This window comes from Podarcis erhardii, assembly GCF_964252035.2.
Source record: "Podarcis erhardii genome assembly, chromosome: 9".
Taxonomy (NCBI): Eukaryota; Metazoa; Chordata; class Lepidosauria; order Squamata; family Lacertidae; genus Podarcis; species Podarcis erhardii.
In genome coordinates, this window is record NC_138512.1 from 58,720,127 (window position 1) to 58,747,943 (window position 27,817).

At 41.4% G+C, this 27,817-nt stretch overlaps 1 protein-coding gene across 3 annotated transcripts; it reads left to right on the forward strand.

Moving 5' to 3' along the window:
* Positions 1 to 1,559: 1,559 nt before the first annotated feature.
* UBE2D3 (ubiquitin conjugating enzyme E2 D3) lies at positions 1,560 to 26,627 on the forward strand. Of its 3 annotated transcripts, none has more exons than XM_081877420.1 (8): positions 1,560 to 2,085; positions 19,455 to 19,518; positions 19,641 to 19,672; positions 20,515 to 20,592; positions 22,019 to 22,124; positions 23,387 to 23,480; positions 23,904 to 23,975; positions 25,147 to 26,627. In XM_081877420.1, exons 1-7 carry the CDS (start codon positions 2,062 to 2,064, stop codon positions 23,950 to 23,952), a joined length of 447 nt encoding a protein of 148 aa, XP_081733546.1. In that variant the 5' UTR covers positions 1,560 to 2,061; the 3' UTR covers positions 23,953 to 23,975; positions 25,147 to 26,627. The 3 variants fall into 3 exon arrangements, with proteins under 3 accessions (XP_081733546.1, XP_081733545.1, XP_081733547.1); XM_081877419.1 differs by having other exon boundaries at positions 1,562 to 2,085; positions 23,904 to 23,953; XM_081877421.1 differs by lacking the exon at positions 23,904 to 23,975 and having other exon boundaries at positions 1,568 to 2,085.
* Positions 26,628 to 27,817: the final 1,190 nt, after the last annotated feature.

Below are 27,817 nucleotides of genomic sequence, written 5' to 3' on the forward strand. Positions count from 1 at the left end.
ATAATAATTTTATAATTTATACCCTGCCCATCTGGCTGGGTTTCCCCAGCCACTCTGGGCAGTTTACAGTATATATACTAAAAGATACATTAAAGCATTAAAAACTTCCCGATACAGGGCTGCCTTCAGATGTCTTCTAACAGTTTGTAGTTCTTTATCTCCTTGACATCTCAAGGGAGGGTGTTCCGCCAGACCAATCGGTTTCAATATATTAAATGGTGATTGTGAAGAAGCATATTGTGCCATCACCTAAGGCAGCTAAATGTCTTGGGCAGGCCCTGAGGAAATGCAAATGTGGTAAAGTCAGGGTCAGGTTTAAAACCTTATAAGCAAACAACTGAACTACACCGGGTATACCGTGCTCTAGTTTTCCACCCCTTAGTTTTGGGATCCTGCACTTGTCCTTCATTTTGGACAAATAAAGTTCATGAAGTTATGTCCCAGAAACTGCAGGACTGACTTGCGAGTAACAAAAGGTGGAGAACTGGGCTGTAAATGTGCTTAAAAGGTTACCATCCTGAGCTTGTGAGTTCTTTGCTTTTTTTTCTCCAAACGAGGAAAATGAAACTGGCTAAGTATAGTGGGACTCAGGCCCAAGTTCATGTGCTTAGGTCAGGGCTACAGAAACCATTTCCTGTTTTTAGAAGGCCGCCTTGATCCTGGCCAGGCTTCGTATCCTGAACACACAAGGAAGAAACGTGTCCCGGTGGGGTTTTCTCCCAAGTAAACGTGCTTGAAGGTTCATCACCATCACCATTTATTATTACCCGCCCGTTGAAAGGCTGCCCCTCATATTGCCCATACAGGATAACTGTTGTGGGTTTATTTATTTTTGGTGGTGGTTTGGGAGGGGGGCGAGCAAGAAAGAGAAGGCGAGATTCGACAACCTGCTTCTCCTTCCCTCCCTGCCAGCTGTGCGGAGGGATACGTGGGGGCCTCGCTCTCTTGATAAAAAAAAAGATCCGGTCGCGACGGCCATTTGGCGAATGCGCGATCCCTAAAGTGGATATAAATAAATAAAGAGATAGCTAGAGAAATAAATAAATAAATATTTATCGCTCGCGCTATATCCGGGATTCGAACTGCGGCACAGTCAAGCGCTGTACTGTAAGGGCCTATCGACCCTTCTTGTTGCGCCGTGGGAGGGTATTTCACAATTCTTATTATTTTTTAATTAAATAAAAAAGAGACCAGGATTCCAGCGCGCGCGCTTTTCATCGCCTCCTGACAGGAGCCGAACGCGAATTTTTTTATATTATTATTGAGGGCCCCGGACACGCGCTTCTCATCTCGCGAGACGTCGACTCACGACACTTCGTTTTTGCCCTTCTCGCTTAACTGTGGAGGAGGGGACGGAGAAACAAACACCCGGCAGCGCGCATGCGCCGAGCCTCACGGCTTTCGCTCTCCCTTTCCTCTCCCCCCCCCCCACCGCCTGCCATTTTCCTCCCCGAATGCGCGCGCTGCCGGCAGTTAAGCGTTGCCGGCCTCATCCAATCGGAATCGCCCTAGGGGGCGTGGCCTCACGCGGCTTTTCGCCGTGAGCCCGCCTTCGCCCCCAGGAGGGAGGGCGGCGGCGGCGGCAGCGAAAGAGGGGGAGGAGGCGGGGCCTATATCTAGTCCCGCCCCTTTCCTTGGCCTCGCCATCGGCGGCGGTGGCGCCTGAGCTCCACTGTCGCTCTCCTCCCCACTCTCCTCTCGGCCAGGTCGCTCGCAGCACCTTCGGTTTCCTTCTTGCCTGACGGGGGATCCGCCGCAGCGAGAGGAGGCGGCTCGGCCGGTGACGTCGCGGCTGGTGTTCGGTGCGGGCGGGCGCCCCCGGCTGTTTCCGGAGGAAGGAGAAGCGCAGGCAGCGAGTGAGCGAGAGGCTCCATCCCCCACCCGCAGGGAGGGAGTGCGGCAGCGGCGGCGCAGACAGGGCCCGGCGGCGGCGACGACGACGACGAGGCGGCGGCGGCGTAGGAGGAGGAGGAGCAGCTAGAGCAACCCCCGGCCGCGGCGGCCACCACCACCACCACCCACCACCACAGCGACACTCGCCCCCACAGCGCAGGAGAAAGGATGGCGCTGAAACGCATCAACAAGGTGAGCGGGGGGCGCCCAGGCGGGGTCTGCCTCGGCCGGCCTCCAGAAAGCCCTCCGCGGCGGGGACGGGTGGGACAGGCTGCGGGGGGGGGGAACGGGTCTCCCGTCCCCGCCGGGCCCTGGCTCTTCCCCGAGGCCTTCGGGGGTCCGCGAGGGGCTCGACCCCGCTCGCTCCGTGTCAGCTTCGGCCCCTCGCTGCCAGGAAGCTCCGGACCGGGGAGGCATTGTCATGACAAAGCCCAATTTGCCCACCCGGCTTCGGGCGGAGAAAAGAAAAGGGGGCAGAAACGATTCCCCCTCAGCACCACCACCGTGTGTCTGTGTGTGTATTTGTGTGTGTGTGTGTCTCTACATCTGTGTGAAATCCGCCTCCCCGTCAGCCAGCTCCTCTGTTCTGGCCGGGAACTTCTTTCCCGCATTGTAAGATGGCGGCGGCGGCGGCGGGTTTGCCTAGTTCAGGCGCTTCCCTGGGATCTCTTTCTCTCTCTCTCTCTCGCCAGCTTTCGGCAATAACATGACTGACACACGCACATCCACATTCTCGGCCGCTGCAGCTGCCGACCGAGCGTGTCCTCTTCGGATTCCCCGTCTGCTCGCCCCCTCCCTTTTTTCTTTGAATTTTCCCCTTTCTCTCTTCTATGGGGGGGGGGAAGGGGGTTGGGTGTTAAATGCGGAATACACGGCTTTTGCCTGCGCTCTTGACAAGGGGCGGAAGTATGTGGCGGCGGCTGTGTGATGCATCGAGAATTTCGTTCTTGCACAATCTAGAAGGAGGGTGGAGTAACGAGCTAATTTGAAACGAGTGTCGTGGTGGAGGAAGTCAGCCCGTATTCCGAGGGGAAGAAGGTTCGCTGGTGGTGGCAGCAGCAGCAGCAGCAGAGGGTGCGGCTTAGGTAACGTCGTCACCCGCCTGGTTTCACTGATGACGTTTTTGGGTTTCTTTTCTCTCTCTTTGCAAACCGACGGGGGGGTCCGCTGTGTTGGAAGTCCTACAAACTCCTTGGGTCTTGGGATCGCGTTGGAAGAGGTTTTCTATCCTCCTCCTTGGTTATGAATTAAGAAGCTGAGCCATTTATATTAACAGTGTGAGGCTCCTTTTTGCCAGCAGTGTATTTGCTGACGTCGTCGCTGCTACACAAAAGCACAGCCCCACATCTTGCCCTCTGCGCTCACTGGTGTGTTTGGACAGAATTAGTATTAAATAAAATCTTAATAACAGCTTCTGGTAAGCTTGCTCTCGAACTTGTTTCCCCTGCAGTAGAGAATAACAACTCTTAAGGGAGTCACCCAGCTTTAATTAGTTTTGTCAACAACATATAGAGGCAAAACGTTTAGCAGCCCGACTCTCAAGTGCTTATTAGTAATGTGTGTGTAAATGCCTTAGAATTCAAAGAATTAAACAGGAAGTGGACTCTAGAAAGTCCATGGCAAGATGGATATTGAATCTATGGTATTCTCTTACCTGTTTTTCTGAAGGCATGTTAAAGTATCACATTGAGTGGCAGGTTAGCTATTGAAATTCAGGTTCTCTGGATAAGAATGCTTTCAGGAGCCAAAGTCTATACTCTAGAGTTGGGACACTGAGCACTTCAATAGAAATAACACTGATAATTTAACCTTGCCCAGTGTTGGCTGAAATCAATGCACGTGTACTGTTCTAGAACTCCTTATGAATCACTCATGAAAATTGATGTCCCTTTTTCACCTAGTCCTCCTAGGGTGTGATTGAATAAATATGCATTTTGATTATTTGACATAACATTGTGGGAAAACATCATGTTTATCATGTCATGTAACTACACAAAATTACCTAGACCAAACACAAGCTCAAGATAAGTATTGTAGACCAAGCAAAAAATCAAAATGTTAATGATCTTAAAGGAGACCTTAAACTAGGCAGTGACCACTGTGAACTTACAGTTCTGTTCTAGCTTCAAGTAGTAACTTTGCATAACATTTTCAATTTTAATCTGCCTAAAGGCCCCTTACTAGTCCTACAATTTGAAGTACACATTTTCTGCTGTTTTCCTTAACTGTTCTGGTGCAGCCATAATATGCAATGAAAGTATTGTAGGACAGCTTTCATATTTGCCTGAAGAGCCATGAGTTCATGTAGACTTACATTTAATTGGCATATCTTCATCTTGAACTACAATATCTTTTGCCAAGATGCTTGTTTACTCATTCATTGCTAGCTTTATATGTTTATTAAATTGATGCAATTCTAGAGGCAAGCTACACATTGGTAGGCTAAGGCTTTATAAAATTTACTAAATGTAAATCTATTGAAGCTTCAGTGTGGAAAGAGATTCAATTTTTTAAAAGCACTGTTCATGAAGTACATTTGGGAATTTGCTCATGTTCTTCTTAACCCAGTTTAAGGACTTGAGTTTGGCACTGTTATGGGAGCTTTTTTATGCACTAGATTTCCCCCCCTTGTGTTGTTTGACCCCTCAAAAAGTTGTGTTGTGGAAGAAAATATTATTTAAATAATCAGCCCTGTGGAATGAAAACCACTGAGGCCTTTTGTGTAATTTGAGTAAAACAGAACTAGCCAGTATCTTAAACCTAGTGGTGGTGGTGCGCAGGATGCAGGGAGGATCCAGTGGCCTTCTAACATTTGATGGATTTCAACTTGCATAATCCCTCACCGTTGGTGATACTGGTTGGGGTTGATGGTATTTGAATTCTAACATGGTGGGCCATAGCTTCCGCACATTCATGATAAACGTCTATCATTAACTGGTTCTTAAATTACCAGCTGACTACCGTGCTTCCAATTCCCGCTTCCTTTAACATTGCTAAAAGTTCCTTGACAATTCCATTTTGTGTAACCCTCCTCCAGAGGAGCTCAAGGTAGTGTAGGTGGTTCTTTCTCTTCTGTTCCCCATCCTCCCAGCAGCCCCTTTTTTGTAGCTTAGGTTACCAAAATTAGTCAAGGAAATAAACACATATCTGACTTTTAGGAGACATCTGAAGGCAGCCCTGTACAGGTAGGTTTTTAATGTTTGAGGGGTTTTTTTTGTCTCTTAATATTTTGTTGGAAGTCTCCCAGAGTGGCTGGGGCAATCCAGTCAGATGGGCGGCATATAAATAATAAAAATTAAATTATTATTATTGAGAGGGAGTCACTGCCCAAGGTCATTCAGTGAACTTTTATGTATGAGTGGATATTTGTACCTCTATGGATGGAGTGCAGTATACAAATTTAATTGATTAATAATAACCTGGTTTCCCCAGTTATACACCAATGGTCTAGTTGCTACACCATGCAATGTTTAGCCAGTTCTGTCTGTTCTTGATAATTAAACATTTCTTACTATTTAATTTTCCCATTATCACCTTTTATTTGCTTCCATTATTCTCTTGAATTTTAATTCTGTAATTTATCAGTTGCAGGACTTTTACATGTGCAGATCATTCACATCTTCATCCCCTTAATGACTGATGCAGAAATGCTTTTTCTTGTTTTTGTAGTTGGAGACACTTAAAATGTATATCCCATTGAGATTTTTGTTTTTGTTCCTGTGGGATATCTGTTTTTAAAATATCCCAAGGTCTGGAACTTTAGTAGCCATGGATATTCAGCTTGGGTGAGCAAGATGGTATTATTAATATTTTGTTCAGGAAAATGTCGTTTCTGAATAGCATATGCAGGTTATGGGGGAGGGGGTTAGTCCACATTTAAGTGTGTGTTATAAGTGGTGGGATGAAGTCTAGATCCTGTTCTGACTATTCTTCCTATAAATTGGTTAAATCATGGAGGGAGAAAACTAATTTTGAAGCTTAGTAGCATTCATATATTTATCATACTCATCTTTTGCTTTTCAAATCCATTGTAAAAAAAAAAGGTGGCAATTATTTTGTAGAATGTTGTTCCTTTAAGGCCACTATTAGTCATTTGAGACCATCTGAATTTTTGCTCTCTAATAAATAAGTTTTAAGATCAGGGTGTGCTTAACTGGCAATTGTTACGCTGCATTCAGAATGTCTTCATTCTTTGTCTTACTCTACCATCTGCTTTTCTGTCAACATTGCATGATGCTAGGTTTACTTTGTTTTCCTTTGTCTTCGGGTACAGCCACCCAAAAATGTCACAAAAACATACTCTGGGCTATTTTGGCAATTGTTTAACTGCCTTATTTCTTCTATCTTTCATGATACTAATTTCCAGTGATGTTAGACTTAGGGGTTGCCTACACAAATGGTACAAAATGCCTGGCAGTTTATCAATTCAGTCTTCAATTGGTTATTGCATGTTTGAATGCATGCCTTACATCAAACCACTCTGCTGATGGTATTGGAAAGGTCTTTTAGCCTACATTTCTCGGAGTATTCTCTTGTTTGGTGATGCCCCTGTGAATACCGCCTAATCAGACATGCAGCTCTTCACCTGCAGTGTGAGATGGCACAAGTTAATTTGTATGCGTTTATACCTTTAACAAAAGGGACGTGCGTGGTGCTGTGGGTTAAACCACAGAGCCTAGGACTTGCCGATCAGAAGGTTGGCGGTTCGAACCCCCGTGACAGGGTGAGCTCCCGTTGCTCAGTCCCTGCTCCTGCCAACCTAGCAGTTCGAAAGCATGTTAAAGTGCAAGTAGATAAATGGGTACCGCTCTGGTGGGAAGGTAAATGGCGTTTCCGTGCGCTGCTCTGGTTTGCCAGAAGCGGCTTAGCCATGCTGGCCACATGACCCGGAAGCTGTACGCCGGCTCCCTCAGCCAATAAAGTGAGATGAGCGCCGCAACCCCAGAGTCGGTCACGACTAGACCTAATGGTCAGGGGTACCTTTACCTTTACCCTTTATACCTTTAACTGAAGAAGTGTGCATGCACACGAAAGCTCATACCTAGAACTAACTCAGTTGGTCTTTAAGGTGCTACTGGAAGGAATTTTTTATTTTGTTTTGACCATGGCAGACCAACACGGCTACCTATCTGTACCTTTAACAGGGTAATTCTTAAATTTCACGTCTGCTTAGTTTTGCTTCAATGTCTGGATGCCCGCAAAACTTAGCAAGGTCTTACTGCAGCTTATTGCTGCCTTAGTCATATCCTGTGGCGGGGTGGGGGGATAACATGCCCTTGAGGTGGGAGCACATAAACATTGATAATAATTGCTGCCAATTTTTATGGAGCAATTGAGCTCCATAAATATGAGAAAAGTCCCAAACAAACTCCACTGTAGGGCTGTAATGACCTTTTGGCATGAGTTAACTAAATTAATCACTCATTAGAAACCCATTTAGTAGGGGACTCTGCAATAACTTATTGTTTTAGAAGTGGAATAGGTTATCTCACATATTTGGGTGAGTTTTCACAACACACTAAACCATAGTTAAAGACAAAGTATAATTTAATATGAACACACAGAATTGTTGGTTTAATCCTGCTGCACCACTGGGAAACAAGCCATATTCTGTGGTTTGTTTCTCCAAATGTACTATATACTGCTCATTATTTAGGTTCAGATGGTATTACAAGCTGCACTTTGGCTTATTTCCGGTTGGTGGTGCAGCAGGAGGAATGAATTTAACTCTGGTTTAATGCAACATGTGAACGAGTCTACTATTAATGATGATAGCAATTGTTCCCCTGTTCATTTTTTTCTGTCTTTGCTGGGAGAAGTCAAATGCTTAGGCCTGATTGGAGAAAGATTATTCTAAATCAACTCTGGCGTCAATTCCTTCTGACACCGATTCTGCTTGGGTTCTTCTTGGCCAGCAGCAGCTGCTTCTTCAGACCTGAGTGTCTGAAGACAAACAACTGAGCTGCCCTACTTCTTTTGTCGGCATCCAGATTAGGATATAGAAGAGTAATAGCAAAGGGAGTTTGATTATCTTCCTGCCTTGTTTTGTAGACATTACACTTTAGATACTATCATTGGCAGGTACCAAAGTGAGTCCACAGTGTATTTACAGCACTCTGAAAGTGTGGCTGTCAAAAGAAAGCCAAGACTTCAAGAAGAAGCAGTGAAGAAACATACAATATTTTTCACTCCATAAGACGCACTTTTTTCTTCCTAAAAAGTAAGGGGAAATGTCTGTGCGTCTTATGGAGCGAATGCGTGGTCCCTGGAGCCGAATTGCCCAGGGGCAAAAAAGCAGATCATGCTCTTTTTTTTGGGGGGGGGGAGAGGGAAGTGGGTGTTGAAACAAAGCTGCTGATCAGCAAGTGATCGGGAACGAGATAAGGGGTGCTAGCAACAAAGGAGGCTGCCTGGGAGGGGGGAGGTAAAGACAGCAAACTTGCAAGGAGAGGAGACAGGGAGACTAAAGCAATGAGGAGAGAAATTAGAAGAAAAGAAGGAGCAAAAAACTGCTCCAGCTAAGGAAAAGATACTAAGGTAAATGAGGGAAGGGAGTGTTGAAAGGAAGCAGTTGATCAGGGAGGGAGATAATGGATGCTCGCGATAAAGGAGGCTGCCTGGGAGGGGGGAGGTAAAAGCCCATGGATCCTCGGGATTTTTGCATTGGGTCATCCCAAATTCACCATCAGATCACATAGCATGTCCATGGCTACAGCCTGCACCAAAGAAAACACGCACCCACTGTTGCCTGGGGCCGCAATGGCGCAAAAACGTGGTTACAAAGCACAGATCCACATGGATTCTCAGGATTTTTGCATTGGGCTACCCCAAACTCACCGTCAAATCACATGTCTGTGGGCACAGCATGAACCACAAAAATCATACATCCAGTTTCGTTCACAATATTTTTTGTTTTTTTGTGTTTTCCTCTAAAAACTAGGTGCATTTTACAGAGCGAAAAATACGGTATTTACCAGTTCCTCTTGTCTCAGAAAGCACACTCATAGGCTCTGTATCTCCTCAGGTCATTCCATAGACTGAAGGAGTGCCATGCATAGAAAGTGAATCACACACACACAAGAGGGAGAGAGAATCTTAACATAATAATAATATATAATTTTATTTATATCCCACCCTCCCCAGCCATAACTGGGCTCAGGGAGGCTAACATCAAAATATAAACACATGAATACATAAAATTCAGCAATTGACTGAAATACAGTTTAAAATCGAATTAAAATCAAATAAGATCAGGCACCTCTGGTATCAAATATGGATGGTTTTGGAAAGGATTACATGTTTATTCTGTTCTTTCAGCAAGTATTCTTATGGAGGGGACCACACAAAAAATGTTCAGTCCCTGGGCCCCTCAAGAGTCTAAAAAAGGACCTGGTCTTGGCTGTGTGATACATTATAGTTTAAACCTGTGCACAATACTGATAGGTGTGCTTTATAGCCCTTTTAATTCTCTCAATATGCTTCATAGATCCATAGTTTAGAACTAAACATTGCAAAATGTTCTCAGGGTGGTGCAGTGGGGATACAGACAACCACAACTATATGAACGTAGGAAAGCTTCCTTGGGTTAAGTCAGACCATTGATCCATCTAGCTCGGTAAAGACTTGCAGTTTGACGGTGGCTCTCTAGAGTAGCCTTTCCCAACAAAATGCCCTCTAGGTGATATCCATCAGCTCTATCCAGCATCACAAATGGTGAGGGCTGGTGGCAGTTACAGCCTGAAACTTCAGAAGGGCACTATATCAGGGAAGGCTGCTTTACAATTTTGCTATCTGCTTGCCTACACTCGTTTCTAAAAGCTTCCCAAGGCTGATGCTTCTTCTTCAGTACTGTTAAAAAAATAGGTTTGTATTTCTTTTTTCACTGGAAATTAAACCTGATAAGGGGCTGACAAATTTAGTTTGACCTTGGGTGCCACAAATTTGAGTTAGCTGCCAGGAATCTGTGCCTTTTATGAATGGTTTGGTCAAGTTTAGCACCAGGATTGCTCGGGGGAAGGCGGGGAGAGCTGGAGCTCATCAGGGTCATGCTGTACCTCTGAGTACTTGTCCCCTAAAGTAGAGAATGACATAAATTAGCCCCCAGTTTCTCCCAGTTGGGAGGATGGCTGTGATAATCATAGTCCCTAAAGGAATTTTGAATATAGCACAGAAATGTGTGAATCTTGCCAGGAGATCATGGAGCAGGTTTAGTGCTAATAGTTAAATTTTCCATTTGCTATGAAAAGATACAGAACCTAAAATGTTGGTGTTATCTACTATACCAGCTTCAAACTATAGCTAAACTCATACAATGTTAATTTTGCACAGTGTTTGGGTTGGAGGGCCTTGTATGCATAAGTAACAAATTTGTAACATTGAGTAAAAGCTCTTTACTCAAAAAGAGAAGCATATGTAGAATAAAGTGTGTTCCTGATCTAGATTGCTGAACAAGGAAATGTGGTTGGAACACTTCAAGCTGCTTTTGACTGTGGGTTCTAATTTCAGATAATCATGTAGACATACATGCCTAAGCCTTAAATGCTTTGCTTTCTCAAGTAACTTTTGCAAGGCTTCAAAAGAACATTCAGTAGTATGACTTCAACACACTCCATTAAATCTTCTTTTATAAATGAGTGAATTTTTCTCCATTAATTGGCAAAACTTCCTACTTTACATTTGGTATTGTTTCCTATAAGTTCCTTTCAACTAAGCTGCCTAGAAGAAACTAATTCCTTATTTCATTTAAGTGGGTAAAATCCTATTGTGAAAGTTCTCAGTTTGAGGCCAGAAACATTTTCAAAATGTTCAACTTCTCTAGTCTATAAGTGTGTAGAGATCCTTTTGTACAGATCACACACAGTACACCACCTGCTGCAAGGAAGGATGTTGGACTGGTGCCCCAACACACCCTTTACAAAAGAGGACAGAATCGCTCTGATCATATGCTGGAAACAAGCAGTGACTCTCCTCCACTAATCCAGTGTGACTTCTCTACAACAGGACATTCATGCCACCTAGGTCATAGCCAGGTTCAAGATTCTATCCCTCCAGGTGTGTTGTGCCCCACCATGAAGACTTGTCCTACAATTTGAGAACCACAGAACTATGGGGTGGAATAAACTAATCCGGAGTCATCTAAAGAGGCAACAATCCTAGTGGCTCTTGAGGATAATTGAATGAGTAAATCTTTTGAGAGAGCAGTCATGTGGCCTCCAGTGAAACTAGTAAATAGTAACTAATGGAGTTATTTATACTGTTGTCAGTATTCACCAGTTCACCAGTTACCTAACCTAATAGTAAAAGTTCTAAAAACACACTAGTCTGGCTTGTAACAAAGCTGTAATGATAAAATAGATTTTGATGATCAATAATACTTGACCAATACCTCCTAGTGTGTTTCCAAACAAGTCACCTGGAGTATCTGAAAGAGTCCTTACAGTTGCTTGGATAGATAGATGGCAGAATATACATAACTTCTAAACCAAATTTGTATTAACCAATACCCATAAAACCGAATTGAGAGCCAGCAGTCCTAAATGAGTGCAACTTTCTTTCAACAAACAAAACCATGATTCTCTCCTGGGGTGCAATCTTACAAAGCAAATTTAGAAACTCTGACCAGTGTATTATATAGCAGTTCAGTACCATGTCTTTGCAAGAAGTTCCATGTTTTTCACATTTTCTTAAAAACCTATGTATATGCTTTGGAAGTGATCCTGGTATTTGGTATGTGTGGGTGAAATACAGTGCACTAGTTTTGCTGTTCACTACTCAAAAAAAGCTGAGGCAGAGTGCACACAGGTACTAGGTTCAGTATTTCCATTAAAAGAATCACTGATAGCAGGACTAGGAATTGCACTACCAGGCCTAGATGGCTGGATTTCATATAAGACAGTTTTATAAATATTCTGGACTTCCCTGTTGCTAATTGCTACTTGGAGGTTTAGTTAATGCAGACTCATCCAAGTCTAGTTTTTCCTGCTCCTAAGTTGTTTTGTAATGCAAGCAGCAGTAGATTTAGTTACCACTTGTTTCTTTCAATCTAGGCATAGCAAGAGCACCATTTCCCCTTTCTTCCTCTGTCACTTGAGCAAAATCATAATGGGAAATGAACTAAACATAAGCAATCGGAAGCTCAGTTCATGTGCAAGCCATGCACCAAAGTTGTGAGTTCACTTAGTGGAATAGTGTCATCTAGAGGTAATTACAGTTGATATTATCTTAGGTTGTAATTATTCAAGGTAGAGAGAACTGCTGATCGCCAACGTTCTGCTATCATTATTGCTGTTGCAACTTCTGTAGCCTATGATCCAGTTTTTACCACAGTAAAGCATTAGTACAAGGTGGTTGTACCATTTTTGTATTATAGAAAACAAGGTAGAAGGACTGAATTATCTGCAGCACTGGTTCTCAAACTGCATTTACCAGTCTCTAAGCCAGGAATGCATCACATAGTTTCTGGAAGGAATAAGATATTTATGGAGGTGGTCAGTGTCTCCTGTACTATCTAAGGTTTGGATGGATTTAAGGCTCCCTGGCAGAGGACCTTCACTGGACCACATTGGATTCTGTGGGACTGAACCCTCGTTGCCCCACTCTTCAAGGGAGAGCCAATGATTTGTTCTGTTTTGCCTGTACATAGTTTCTAGAGCAGAGATGGTGGGCTGGGGTCAGTTGCTTTTTCTAATGCTAGTGTTAGGATTAGTATCTCAGTCCACAGATTTTGCAGGCAGCAGTAGTTTATATGGACACAGGATATTTGTGTACAAGGATCTCTATCTGCCCACCTGTGGAACAAACAATTTGGGTTTGGAGGAGTGGGTCAGAAGATGGAGTAAGTATAGAAGGAGACCTCAAATTTTGAGAAACAGCATCTGCAGGGTTTCAGAATAGCAAATCCTAAGTGAAGGGTTTTTTTTTAATTGATGGGAGGGAGGATCTTTCGGAAGCAATCATACTGCTGACAGACGTGTTCAAAATGTGTCTTGGAAAGCATCTTCTAGCTGAGGGGTCAGCAAACCTTTTCAGCAGGGGGCCGGTCCATTGTCCCTCAGACCTTGTGGGGGGCTGGACTATATATATATATTTTAAAAATGAACGAATTTCTATGCCCTACAAATAACTCAGACATACATTTTCAAATAAAAGCACACATTCTACTCCTTTAAAAACACGCTGATCCCCAGACCGTCTGCCGCAGGCTGGATTTAGAAGGCGATTTGGCCTTAGTTTGCCTACCTATATTCTAGCCCTCCATAATGCAAGCACATGCTTTCTGGCATGAAATTTTCAGAAGGGAATGTGATTCATAGAGGCTTGAATAGAATATAATGGAAGGAGCATGTTGACATACATAGTTCAAATGTCTTTGCCAGGGCTGACATTCTGGTTCAAAATGTTATTAGAAATCTCAGTACTATGATACTAGTGGTGTTCCCATGGAGGAGCCTGTGTCTAGGGCAGAAGTTGTAGCAGTAGGACACCTGCCTTATGTTCTCCATATTACTGAAGGCAGAATTGACTCAGTTGTTCACAAGCAAGACTGGAAGCAGGGATTCTTAACTCCTGCCAATCAAAGTAGTGTGTTTCTTTTTCTACAGACAGCTTTTGGTGTTGACCACTGCTACTACCTAATAGCAAAGTGAGCCTCTTCAAAATGCCAAACAGTGATGTGAAATAGTAAAGCTAGGAATGGGGGGGGGGGATCTTAAAAAACCATGCTATTAATGCAGCATTGTAATTGCTAATAACAGGTCGCTTATTCTCTAATTTGCTTGCCTACAGCACTTCATCGCCACCTGGTTGCTTTTTTAGCTCCTGTGTACATGTGCCCTTGGAAGTGGGTGCTTATCTAGGGGTGAAACATAGGGTTTAAGGCGGTGCCATGGAGGGTATACACACATGTGTCTTTACTTGAATGTATTGCTGTTACACGTTAGGCAAGTGCTAAATTAAAGGCTGGTTTTTGTTATCAACATTGTGTTCCCTTTATGCTTTTACTTTTCACTTAATGGGGTATTTGTCATTAAATAATTTGTTGGGGCATCCAGAAATGGGTTAACTCAGCCTTTCTCAACCTGTGGGTCCCCAGATGTTGCTGAACTACAACTCCCATCACCCCTAGCTAGCAAGACCAGAGCTCAGGGATGATGGGAGTTGAAGTCCAACAACATTGGGGACCCACAGGTTGAGAACCACTGGGTTAACTAGTCTAGATTAGGAGCATGTTTCTTTCCTGGTTAGATTAGCTTTCCTCAACTCTATCAACAAGTACATTGGTAATAATATAAAGCGATAATAGAGCTTTCTTCAAAGCATATTTTGGTGCAGAATTTAGTAGCCAGATTGCTCACTGGAGCAAGACAGTTTGAGCATTATTCACTGATCCTTGCCCTACTGCACTGGCTGCAGATTAGTTTCCAAGCCCACTTCAAAGTGCTGGATTTGACCTATAAACCCATAAACGGCTCAGGACCTCAATACCTCAAGGACTGCCTCTCTTTATATGAACCTACCTGGACCCTGCGATCATAATATGGGGGCCTTTCTTTGTGTGCCTCCCCCAAAAAGGTCAGGAGGGTGACAACACAAGAATGGGCTATTTCTGCAGCGGCTACCTGTTTGTGGAATGCTCTCCCCATGGAGGTTTGGCTGCTGCATTCATTAAACTGTGCATCTTTATGCACCATTAACATCATAGACACTTTTAAATGGGGGGGGGATTATTTGTTTGGGGTTTTTTTTTTTTGTTCCTGTTTTTCTAATGTATATTGTGTTTTTATCTTATGTTGTGACCCGCCCTGAGATCTACAGTTGAAGGGTAGTATAGAAATATTATTATTAATTATTATTAATTATTGAGACGTTATGCCAATTGGGATTTTCCTCTGGTGTATGAAACCAGTGGACATTAAAGTAGTGCAAACTATTTTGACTTTCATTAATAAAGAGTTCTGGAGAGAAAGATTGGTAGAACTAGTTTTAAAGGATATGGATTGGGCAGATGTTTTAAGTTTTTCCTGCATAAAACAAACTGTCCAGTAAATGGCAATCTGCAGGAAACCAATACCATGACTCGGATCCAATTTTGTGTGCCTTTCGGTGCTTCTTCTGTCCTTGAAAACTGGAAAAACTGCTTGCCTGAGAACTGCAAAGGCAGTTTGATATGTGAAGGCATGTCGCTCAGCATCATAAGAGTGTTTTGCTTGCTCTTGGGTTGGGTTGTTCTGTGTTTTTGTGTAAGCTGCATTATATACGTATAAGGTGAGTGTATATCTCATCTACGATTGGGAAATTGTTTCTCTCGGAAACTTTACAAAAGTTGTATTTCATCAGATGCATGTGATTAGCATATTGCAAATATCCTTTTTTTGAGCAAGGTCCTCAAGCTGGCGGTGACTCTTCTGAATGAGAATGATCTGGATCCCTTTCAGTCTTGTTCTGACACACTTAATTGCCCTGATGGATAACTGTGTTGGGATAATGAGAGTTGGAGTGAAACCCTGATAATTTTCCTGAACTGCATGTTGGCCTCTGATGCCATCGCCATCAGCCTTTCCAAAACAATATCTGTTACCTGGCTTCAGAGACGGCATGTTGTTGTAGTTCCTCTCCTAATTGCACAGCTAAGTCCTGAAGGGTGTAATTTAATTCCTGAAGGTGCACTTTGATGTGAGGTGGTGGAAGTATTGAATCCACTGTCTGGTGATGGATGAGGGCCATCCACCCAGAGCTCAGTCATAACAAGATGGTGGTGCTGTTGATAGGTGGTTTTTCTGCCTAGGCACAAACAACTTGGACACAGTTGCATTTTCTCTGAAGGACCAAATTTACAATTCAGGGGTGTTAACTGTTCCAGCTTTGTCACTGGGGGCTTGCCTCTGTGGTTTGTATCACCTATCTTCATTGTGGCTGGTGCGCCAGCTAAATCCTGGGCAGATTTGGCCTTGCTTTTGTAATTCATGCTCTCATAGCCTACAGTTAGCTTATAGTTGCTTTGCACTATATATGAGATTTCTTTTCAGTTGGCTCACAATGTAGCTGCTAGACTTCTAACTAGGTCTCATCCTAGGGAACATGCCACGTGCATTCCAAAATAGCTATGTTGGCTTTCATTTACAGTCTCAATTCAAAGTGCTGTTGCTTACCTTTTTGAAAAGCAGTTTATGGCCTGGAGTTTGGGTACTTAGAATCATAGAATCTTCGAGTTGGAAGGGAACCAAGGGTCATCTAGTCCAACCCTCTTCAATGCAGGAATCTCAGGTAAAGCATCCAGACATAGTCTCAATGAGGTTTATGAATGTGACTAACTTAGGTCTATCTTTGCTTGCTCCCAAATGTAACTGGATGTGAATTGAGTTCTGTGACGTAAGGTCCTTGGGAAGCGAGGCAGGTGGTGACTGGGGTGAGGGCCTTTTGGTTGTGGATGTCCCCTTTGAAGCTATTCTTTCCAGCGAGGCTTGCCTAGTCACCACTCTGTCATTTTGTTAACAGGCAGAAAATGTAATTTTAAAAAAGTGCCTCTCTTTTATTACAAGCAGCCCCAAGGGCATTGCTGAAGGGCACAATTAAGCATCCTGGTTACCTGTATGTATGTATGTATTTGCTTGCACACTAGGTCATGGATTGGCTTAGCATGGCATGCAGATGGGAGCCATTATGTAAACAAAAGACAGCTCCACACAATGGATATTCCCTATCCCTATATCTTCCCATCCCAAAACAAGCTCTCCAGAAAGTTGGCAGAGAACTAATGAACATGTTGTGCCCTGTTGTGTAGACCTGCCATAGGAGAGGGACGTTGTGCAAAATGGGCAGAACAAAACAACTTTTATTTGAGAGCACTATTTGGGAGCATAGGGGACTGTAGGGAGGAGTAGGTGAAGGGATAGGTTGGTTGCATGAACTGCCTTCTGCTTGTGCAGTGTTGATGACTCATAAAGGTGTAGGTAGGTTAATTTGTAGCACACATCCCTCAAAGTCTGCTAGTTCTTACTTTATTTCATGCACTTTTAATATACCACTTGACTGTAAGAAAAAATGCACCCTGAAAGCGGTCTAGGGGGAAAAAGAATAAAATGGGGAAAATAGCTATTTAAAGCATTCAAACAATAATCAAAAACAGTGGTAAGGTAAAAGCAGATTAAAACACATGTAAACATTCTACATCTCTGGGTAGGCTTGTCTAAACATGTTTTGAGCAGGTGCCAAAAAGACTACTGTGAAGGCTCTTGACTGATGTCATTAGGCAGGGAGTTCCACTTCTGCCACACTAAAAGACTGATTTCTCACAAATGTGGAATGAGTATTATGTGGCAACAATAACTTTACCAGTTCTACAGTTCGAAGCTGTTAAGTGAGCATAAATGAGGTAAGGTGATCTTGCAGATAAACTGGTCCCAAGGTGTTAAGGCCTTTATATAATAATGTCACACCATGAACTTGGCCTGGTAGCAAATCTGCAACCAGTGCAGGTCTCTGGCAGCGTCTAACTCCTGTCAACAGTTGTGCTGCAGCATTATGCACTAATTGCAGCTTCTGGATCAAGTACAAGGGAAGCGCCACATAGAGTGCATTGTGATAATCCAGTCTTGAAGAAACCAATGCATGAACTACTGTGGCCAGGCTTTCCCAGTCCAGGAATGGCCATAGTTGCCATAGTAGTTTCAGTGGCTGGAAGTGCCTTCAGTTACAAAGGATCCAGAAGCAGCCCCAGATTGGGAACCTGCAACTGCAAGTGGACAACCATAATCCGTTCCAGAGGTCCATTTGTAAACCAAAACAGGTTGCAATCCAAGGTACGCTTTCACCAATGGGGCCTCAAAAAGAAAAAATTGTCCATGATCCAAAAAAAAAGTTTGTAATTAAAAAAAAAGGTTGCAAACCGGGACATGCACTTCTGGGTTTGATGTGTTTGTAATCCAAATCATATGCAAACCAAGGTACCACTGTATTGTGTTGTGAAGTTGTTATCTGTGGTCAGACTTTAATTCTGCTGTATGCCATTTCTCTGAGTGGTTATGCTATGTTTCCTTCTGAGAAGGAAGCTAAATTATATTGCATGTCATGGGATGCTTCCGCACAGTAAATGCTTGCTTTACTCTGAAAGCGTACAAACCTCTGAAAATATAGCAAAATGGAGAATATTAAGGCAGGGACTTATTTCCTTCATTTCAAATACAGTGGTACCTCGGGTTAAGTACTTAATTTGTTCCGAAGGTCCGTTCTTAACCTGAAACTGTTCTTAACCTGAAGCACCACTTTAGCTAATGGGGCCTCCCGCTGCCGCCGCACCACCGGAGCACAATTTCTGTTCTCATCCTGAAGCAAAGTTATTAATCTGAGGTACTATTTCTGGGTTAGCGGAGTCTGTAACCTGAAGCGTATGTAACCTGAAGTGTATGTAACCCAAGGTACCACTGTAGAGGTTGAAGTGCCCGTGTATGGTAGAAGTTGATTGTGTGTTTCTACAACAAAGTGTTAGTGACTTGCTCCATTAATATAACATATTACTTTCTGTGGCAACAATTATAGTGCACAAATACAGTGAACACTCAAGAATTGTAGGTATATACATAAAGATGAATGTAAATACTTGAAAGTGTCATGCTAACTTGCTAGTGTGCGTTGGAAAAACTTAAGCTAGGAGAGCCAGTGTGGTGTAGTGGTTAAGAGCAGTAGTCTTGTGATCTGGGGAACCAGGTTCACTTCCCCGCTCCTCCACATGCAGCTGCTGGGTGACCTTGGGCCAGTCACACTTCTCTGAAGTCTCTCAGCCTCACTCACCTCACAGAGTGTTTGTTGTGGGGCAGGAAGGGAAAAGGAGATTGTGAGCCACTTTGAGACTCCTTAAAAAGGGAGTGAAAGGCGGGATATCAAATCCAAACTCCTCCTCCTCCTCCTCCTCCTAAGCTAGGAATAACTTCTGAAAGTTCATGTTGCAGTTAGTGGACCACGCTGTATTCTTGCAGTGCAGTCATGAACTAAGATTGCTTAAAAGGCTTCCAAATAAAGGCTCAACTCCTCCTGAAGTTTAGTATAGATTGGAGGAATGCATGGGCAAAAGGGAAACTTGGCTAGGTGTCAGGAGGTTGTAATAACGTCGCTGAAAATCTTGACTTTGTTCATCACATTCTTAACTGATGAAGGTTGATAGCAATGCCTACCTGCAGTGTATTAATACCACCTTTGCTTTACACTGTGTATGTATCGAGTGCAGCTACATGTCGAGGGATGCTTTCGCATCCCATTCTTTATGGCTTGCTTGCATGAAAGTACGCTAACAAGCTATTCTTAGTAAGGAATGAGCTTTTTTGTCTTGCTTCTCCTGACTCATGAGTACCAAACAAGTTAGCTGTAAATGTTCACAACCTCTGAACCCTTTGTCCATTAATTCTTTAAGAGAACATGGTACCTGTTTTGTGTCACTCTGTAACAGTAATTTGGTATGGAATTAAATTTGAAATGGTCAGAATATAAGATCCTCTTTCTATGACCTTTCGGGAGGGGCAGAAATGAACTCTATATAGGATGTGCTCTAAAGGTAATATTTCTCTTTATAGGAACTTAGTGACTTGGCTCGTGACCCACCAGCTCAGTGTTCTGCAGGCCCTGTTGGAGATGACAGTAAGTAACTGACAAACTAAGTTTAAATCTAATAAACCAATGTGACTTGCTCTATGTCTGTCTATATGCTCTTTTCCCTAAAGAAATACTGATTTTTTTCTTTTTCCCCTCCCTCTTCTCAGTGTTTCATTGGCAAGCCACAATTATGGGCCCTGTAAGTATTTCAACTTTCTGAACAATGATTTAAAATAGAAGTGTTTGAAACTCTAAGGCCACTCTCATATCTGTTTTGAAAGGTGTATTAGTAGGGAGGTTATAGTACATTTTATTGGGCCAACTAATTTATCTCGGTACAGATATTTTTCTGCTTCTCTTGGGAGGCTAAGGAGGGTACCAGTATTTGTCCTGAAAGTAGAGAATATTTATAGACCTCTTTCTCAAATTGTACACAATAGAGATTTGTTTTATTAAAATATTTCTATACCACTGCCACCAGATCAGTCTCTGAATAGTTTACACTGTATCTTCAACCTTTTCAGACCCAGAGCCCATTTCTAATATAAACATGCATTTGTTTTCTTAAACTTTTACTTGCATGGTGGTAGTGTATCTCTTCCAACCCACCTCAGATCAGTTAAAGACCAGTGCTTTATACAACTCAAAATACCAATAACAATATTTTAACATCAAAACTGCATAATAAGCAAGCAGATAAAACAGGACTGTCAGCAAGATTTAAATTGCCTAAACGTAAAGTTTAAGAATAAAAAAAGGTTTCATTTAGTGACTGAAAGGAGTGTTGTAATGCAAAAGACTGTTTCTCTAGTTACTTGTCAATAGACATGGAAGAATATTCATGGGGATTTCCATATCTTATCTTTTTATAAGACTGTATTGCCATATGCAGTGCTTGGTTAAACTGAAAGATGGCTTTGCTTATAGTTAAGCTAATATTTAATCTTTGAGCACAGTCTACTGTTGCTGTGCTTTGCTATTCTGTACTCTCTATGGGTCCTGCTAAAAATTATAACTTGGCTCTGAATTTCCTTCTGACAGAATGACAGTCCATATCAAGGTGGTGTTTTTTTCCTGACAATTCACTTTCCTACAGACTACCCCTTCAAACCACCCAAGGTAAGCATAAATTTGGAAGAGTCTTTTGCTTCTAAAATAGTGAACCTCTCTGGGCTTGTGAATTATAGGCCACTGTCTAAGAAACAAGTATTTTTGTGGCTATATTTGCTTCCAGTGCTTGTGTGATCTCTAATAGAAAAGCCTTGGCAGCTAGTTTATTCCATTAAATAACTGGTTTGCATGCTAATCTTACTCAGGTTTGGATTGAATTGCATCTAATAGATGAACTGTGTTCAAAAGATTCCAGAAATCAAATAATTTCTGATTCAATTCTATAACTGTCCGTCATGCTTTTTTCTGGGGGGATGCAGGGGTACGCATACCCCTAAACATTTTGTGAATCTAAGTTTGACCTCATTGAGGGGGCAGTATTTCAATATGAGTAGGAAAGTGAGAGTACCCCTAAACATTTTTTAAAGAAAAAAAAGCACTGGTTATATGTATGGATCTAAGTTGGATTCAAGTGATTATATGAAGTGTTTTGTTCAGAAATTATTGACAGTGCCTTCAGACTACTTCCATAATGTTGACTGGTGATAATCTTTGTAAAACCAAATCATGAACCATACAACTAAATTTGTCTCCAAAGGTAATTCAATTCTTAGTTCAGAACAGCAGTTCCATGTGTTGCACAGCAGACGTCTTACTAATGTTTCTGTAATTCTCTTGAATCTGTCAAGTACAGTATTACTGTTACCCCCAGACAGTGCTAGGCAATGATGTGAGTGGGATACTGCTGGCAAAAAAGCTTGTCCTGTGAGTTTATGGAGAAAATTTATATAATTAACAAGAGTGCCCTGGCTTTCTGGGTGACCTCCTGGAGCATATTTGGGGAGTGTGCAGAGGGCTGAGGTGGGGAGGAGAGGAAAGTAAAGTTCCATTATACAAGCAGAAACTCATTTTGCTTTGCTTTAATTCACAAAAAATGCCCCAGATTAAAAATTGGGTAATGTCCTAATCTTTTTATCATAGTGGGCATACATTCACCACATTTCCTAAGAAGTTGGCAAGATAAAATATGGAAGTAGCTGACTAGAATACTTTAGATGTGAATATATAAAATGGCATTTATTTCACTAATAGCTTGCTGTAAATGTGCCCCCTCACATGCATAAACTCTGAATATTTACAATAATGCACACATAAACACCACGTAATTTGAACTTTGGTGTTTTTAGGTTAAGTACCACAGGTCACATCACATTTAGTGCTTATGTAGGTTTAAAAAAAATATTGATTGATCTTGTATAAATAAGTGAAAACAGTAAAATACTTGAGTGGGGAAAGAGTACCTAACATGTGAGCAATTCCCTCAATGGCATGTTTAAATAAATAGTGTGTACTCTAAATACTCTGACAACCAGCACCTTTAACCAGAACAAAAGGACATGTGTGCTAACTGCAGATTGATATACATTTCTTCTAGGTTGCATTTACAACAAGAATTTATCATCCAAATATTAACAGTAATGGCAGCATTTGTCTCGACATTCTAAGGTCACAGTGGTCTCCTGCTTTAACTATTTCTAAAGGTAAGGGAAGTATTTCACAAAAATGTTGTCAATGGGTTAATGAAACAGCTTGTATTTTTTACTCCCATTGTGGGAAAGAGGCATATCTGAATGTATGGCTTCTACCTCTCCCAGTGTATCTTTGGTTGATATTTGAGTGTTATTTTGACTTCATTGTTCTGACCATGATTATTAAAATTTGCAGTATATGTAAAACTTAGGTGCTATTTAAAATACTGATTTAGAACTGGCAAGAGAAAAAATCTAGCCTAAATAATATGCCAACTTTGTAGCATATTAAAATGTAAGATTTTGATGTAGTGATGCTGGAGTTGAAGGACACTTTCATGTATTTACAGTCAGAATATTCAGGCAGTTACCATCACATATGTGATTGCTTTCTTTTTTGATATGTCTCCTTGTACTGATAAGCGAGACTTCCTAGAAAGTCATCAGAGTGATTTAGTTACAGGAGCACTTCTGTAGAGAATTGTGATTTTGGCTAAGGAGCAGTAAGCATTATACATGAACTTTGATTAATACATGCCATGCCTATGTGTTTATACAGTGTTGTCCATAGGCAGAGAGGAATGTAGACAATATGGCTCAAGCTATTAAAATCTAGGATGAAGTTTGTGTTCTGCAATTTGCAGCATTCATGTGTATAAAGCTTTTAAATGAGCGTTCAGTTGTCATTGCAACCAGGGGTGCCAGCAGGATTTTATTGGGCCCTCTGCCCCACTTGTAAAGGAGGGCACAAATTTGCTTAAGTTTTGCAAATGCTTAGTGTCACATGGCAATTTGTATTGCCTCTTCAGGGTTAGATGGAGGTTTTAAATTCACAAATGAACCTCCATTTTCTGTATCTAGAGAAAAAATTGAGTGAACCACACTGGGGAAGACTCCGCCAAAAGGTTTCAAAATGTCTGTCATGGGTCTGGCTTGACACTTTGACTGTAAAACACTGAAAGGGGGTATCTGAATTTTATCTTTGAGATTGCTTCACATGTTACCTAAATGTTTTGTTTAACATTCATGCTACATGGGATGAAGATTTCAAAGGAAAGAAAAGAAAACGGGGTCTAGGCCTTGTATAGTAGTACCCCATCTAAGCATCCCTGATTGTAATGAACGTGGTCACACCCTTTAGGCAACCTTTTTAATAAAGTATATGAGCCTGATCATACATGCACATGCAGTGGGAGATAATTAGCTTGTCTTTCGATGAAGTATTTCATAGTCCTTTTCGGATTTTCACCATAAATGCTACTCTTTTGTTGCAGTACTGTTATCCATTTGTTCACTGCTATGTGACCCAAATCCAGATGATCCCCTAGTGCCAGAGATTGCACGTATCTATAAAACAGACAGAGACAAGTAAGTATAGCTTCCTTGGAAAGATTGCCTTAGTGAAGAGATGTGGTTAGAAAATTGAGTTTCTTTTGCTCTTTTCAAATTGGGGACTGACTTGGGTTAAAATGCTCTGTTTTTTTCTTTTAAATACAGAAGGCTCCAGGACAGTGCTAAAACTGAAGTTAGACCCTAACCCTGGCCAAAATACTTATTTCTGTTGTTTGATTGTTATGGAACAGTTTAAAAACAGCACACAAGGTTTTGAATTTGAGGGAGGGCGGAGGGAGTGCAAACTTATCTGATACTTCCATGGCTCTTAACTATTGCCTTCTGTTCTGGATTTAACTGTGGTTGCCTCAAATTTCCCATTAGTTCTAGAACTGCTTCCAGGTAGACTTAAAGAATCTATTCGCTCGTCTTTCTTACTAAATATACTTATCCAATTAGGTACAATAGGTTAGCAAGAGAGTGGACAGAGAAATACGCTATGCTGTAGGGTAAGACTATCTGCACTTCATGGTGCGTTAATGATGTTGGGACTTCAGCACTTGAGTGCAGCATGCTTAAGGCACTGGATTTAACTAACAAATAAAAGATTGTTACAGTTACTGAAATACAAAGCTTAACAGCTTGATCGGTATTCAGTGTGAGAGGCCTATTTCTGCATGGCTAAACAAGTAGAGCCAAACATAAAACAAGGTTTTCTAGTTGTTGTTTTTCTTGGTTCTGCAACTGCTGCTTTATCTGGTAGGTATTTTTGGCACTACTTCCAAGATGATGGCTTTGGTCATCTAATATAAACTGTTAAGTAAGTGAAATTCAGAGCTCATGAAGTAGAAAAGTTACTAGGCATGTATAAGTAGGCACTAACATAATAACTGAGCATGTAAATATAGATCTGGTTCAATCACAGTAGAGCTCCTGCACAGTTCTCTCAACATCCCTGCTTTTTGAGAGGGAGGCTGGCTAAAGGACTTCATGACTTGATTGTGCTGTTTGTCAGAGTTTGGAATTTTGCATTACTTGTCATAACACAACCGAACATCCACCTGTACTTGCACATTAAGATGTGATTTTCTAACATGCAGTAATATGTTTTACACATGAGATTTAAAAAATGGCATGTGTGCTTTGCCCAGTGTCTCTTAAAATTTAGGTTAGTGATCAAGAACAACACCAAAAGTTAGTAGTGCGCCTGGATGGGGATATTTTAAGGCAGTCTGTCTGGCGTTAATGTTAGTTTTACTTCTTGTTTGTGCTATTTGGAGTGGTTTGTTTGGGACAGTTAAGGAAAATGGAAGCATAGAAAGGGATTTTGTATGTTTAGAATTCCAATTTCTCCTATTTTCATTTCTGGATAACGTTGGCTGCTTTGTTTAGAGATAAAAGATCAAGAATTTCTACACAGGTTAAACTAGGCGGAGCTGCTGTGTTGTATCAGTAATGTCAAGTAGTTTCTTCATATTAAGTTAGCAACTACTGCACTATATTTTGAGTCTTCTGCCTGTTGGATCGAAAGTTTGACTTTCTAGGTTTCATAGGACGACATAGTTGTTGGGTTTTTGTTTTTTTGCGAAAAGTAGTATAAATTAGCATGTTCCTGGGAAGCTGAAGGAGACTCTAATGTATGGAATATTTTTTTGCTGATTGTAGTTTGGCTGATTTTGCTTAACATGTTTTCCTCTTACAGGTACAACAGAATATCTCGGGAATGGACTCAGAAGTATGCCATGTGATGCTACCTTAAATCAGAATAACCTGCATTATAGCTGGAATAAACTTTAAATTACTGTTCCTTTTTGATTTTCTTATCCGGCTGCTCCCCTATCAGACCTCATCTTTTTTTTTTTTTATTTACCTCTATCCATTCATGCACATGCTCATCTGAGAAGATTTTAGCTCTTCCAGCTTTGGACAATAACTGCTTTTTAGAATCTGTAAAGTAGTTATACAAGAACAATTGCCCAAGATTCAGAATTCTTTAAATGGAGCATGTGTGTTGTGGCCAATGTCTTCACTCTAACTTGGTTATGAGATTGAAATCATTCCTCACTGCTCTAACAGTTCTACTGAAGATATCGCCCAAAGGGAGGGAGATGGATGTTCAGTTTGCTCACATCACAGGAAATAACATTGCTGTAGCATCATCCATCTTGTTTTAAATCCTTCCAGTGTTAGAGACTGAGGTTTCATGACATACTTGTGCTCATAACTGGTATGGCTGGAGAATTGGTACAATTCAGCAGAACAGAACACGTGATGTATCTTATGCATGTCAATAAAGGAATGACCAGTTCTTGTTCTACAGAGAATGGAAATTGGAAGTCCAACATCTCTTGTATTCCAAAATAGGGTCTCAGAACATTTTTGTAACTCTCATTTAAATTTTGTTAGGATGCTTGGAGCTATTAGTTAATCTATCTTCCACAACAGTTTAATATAGCACTGAATAAATGATGCAAGTTGTCAATGGATGAATGATCAACTAATAGCTCTCCTAGTAATTGATTTTATTTTCTTCAATAAAGTTACATAAACCAATGAGTTAGCTGCCTGGATTAATCAATATGGGAAACAAAATCTTTTGTAAAAGCAAAGGTGGTTTTTGTATATACTTTTTGGGATTTGCCTCATTGTTTGACATCAAATAATGATGTGAAGTTAGAGTGAACCTTTTTGCCATGTTCAGTTATAATACTTGGTCTGTTTTCAGGTTGACACATTAATCAGCCCTGGAGTAAGCAGAACTAATAAGCTAATCTAGTAGTGTAGACTTTAGTGTGCTACACAAGGTACTGGGAGCCAAGAGTTCAAATATGAACTTGGGGCCCAGCTGATATATGTACTGGTGTATCAGAGACACGTCCAGATGCACCCAGCTTGTTGACTGAGAAGCATTTCTTCACCGTGTACACTTGACAGCTGAAAGATCTTTATGTGGGAGTAATGAGGCAAAAATTGCAAAATAAAGTACTGTTTTGATGTGGGAATTGTCATGAGGTTGTGTTGAAGTGACTTTTCTATGTGGGATGTTTGCTATCCATCAAAGGACTACCACGCTGCCACATAACATTAATGAACATTTTTGTTGCAGTGGTCACTTTTCATTTCTGGTGGCTAAAACGAGTGAATAAAGTCATTGCTACTGGGTTTTTTGTTTTGTTTTGAGAAGCACTGTCTTGTGCCACTCATTCTTGATCTTGTTGGTAATAAGGTATCTTTCCCCCTTTCTCTTCCTACACTCATGATTTTGTCTCCATCCCTGTCTATAGCTCAGCATTTTCTAGCCTTGTATGATCAGTTTGTGCTTCTGTGACTTCTAGATCCACTTCTGGCACTGCTTATAGTTCTGTGCATCCTAATTCCTTGTCTCCACATAACTGTGGAAACCTAGATGTAAAATAAATGTTAAACTAACTTTTATAAAAGTGGAATATGTAGTTTGGCCATGGTTTGTTTCAACTTTTAAACATGATGAAAACCTACACATTTGGTTGCTTATTCCAGACAAGCTCTTCATTGCTGTGCCTTCTTCAAGCAAGCTTCCATCGCCAGTAATAAAAGTCACCTTGGAGGGCAAATGAGTGTTCACTTGCCAGTCAGGACTAGGTATTGGAGGATGCTTCTCTGATAATTTTACATTAAACAGTTTCTGTAACCCAGACTGCTAGCCAAAATACTTTTTTTAAAAAAGTGGAATGATCCGGCTAAAGCTAAACATACAGTTTCCCTGGTATCCACTGAGAAGTTTTTGGTTAATTCTATTGATATAAATGGGAGTTATGAAGAGGTGCATAAATATAGTTGGATTGTGCATGGGCGCATTGTGCGCGACTGAGGTTCTAAACACATCTGGAGGTGAAGTCCATTGCAAGTAGCTTTCATATGAAATTTAGGTTTGAGGTGTAAAGTTGAGAGGACACCATGTTGTGGATTATATAGTTGTGTATAAAGCTATGTGTGACTAACTTCTTATTCAATACACATTTTCCATGGCTATTTTTTTACTGCTATTAAAATTCTGCATTGCTAATATACAAGAGACTGGTTTCTAAACTGTACTTGAAATTTGTATAATTGTACAGTCTGCATAAATCGGAGGCAAAGTTAGTCATGTAGCCAAATGTCATCGCTTGGTGGCGTCCATTTCCAGTCTAGATTGCTTACTATATAGTTTGTTACGGAGTTCTAGTTTTTCTTCCATGATGGTAGGTTGTGGTATTTACTGCTTCATTGAGCAGGCAAAATTCAAACTTGTATCTTGAACGTAGCTAAATTAGGGAAGTTTACAGAAACCTGTTTGCATAATTGAGTGTTTTTAGAATTGAGGAACTTGGGAGAACTATAGTCATATAACACCC

What these genes read in the sequence shown, in the direction of transcription:
- UBE2D3 (XM_081877420.1), top strand. Translation starts at nt 2,062, where the DNA reads ATGGCGCTGAAACGCATCAACAAG. An exon ending in CGCTGAAACGCATCAACAAG is followed by an intron (nt 2,086 to 19,454) that starts GTGAGCGGGGGG and finishes TTCTCTTTATAG; the next exon opens with GAACTTAGTGACTTGGCTCG. An exon ending in AGGCCCTGTTGGAGATGACA is followed by an intron (nt 19,519 to 19,640) that starts GTAAGTAACTGA and finishes CCCTCTTCTCAG; the next exon opens with TGTTTCATTGGCAAGCCACA.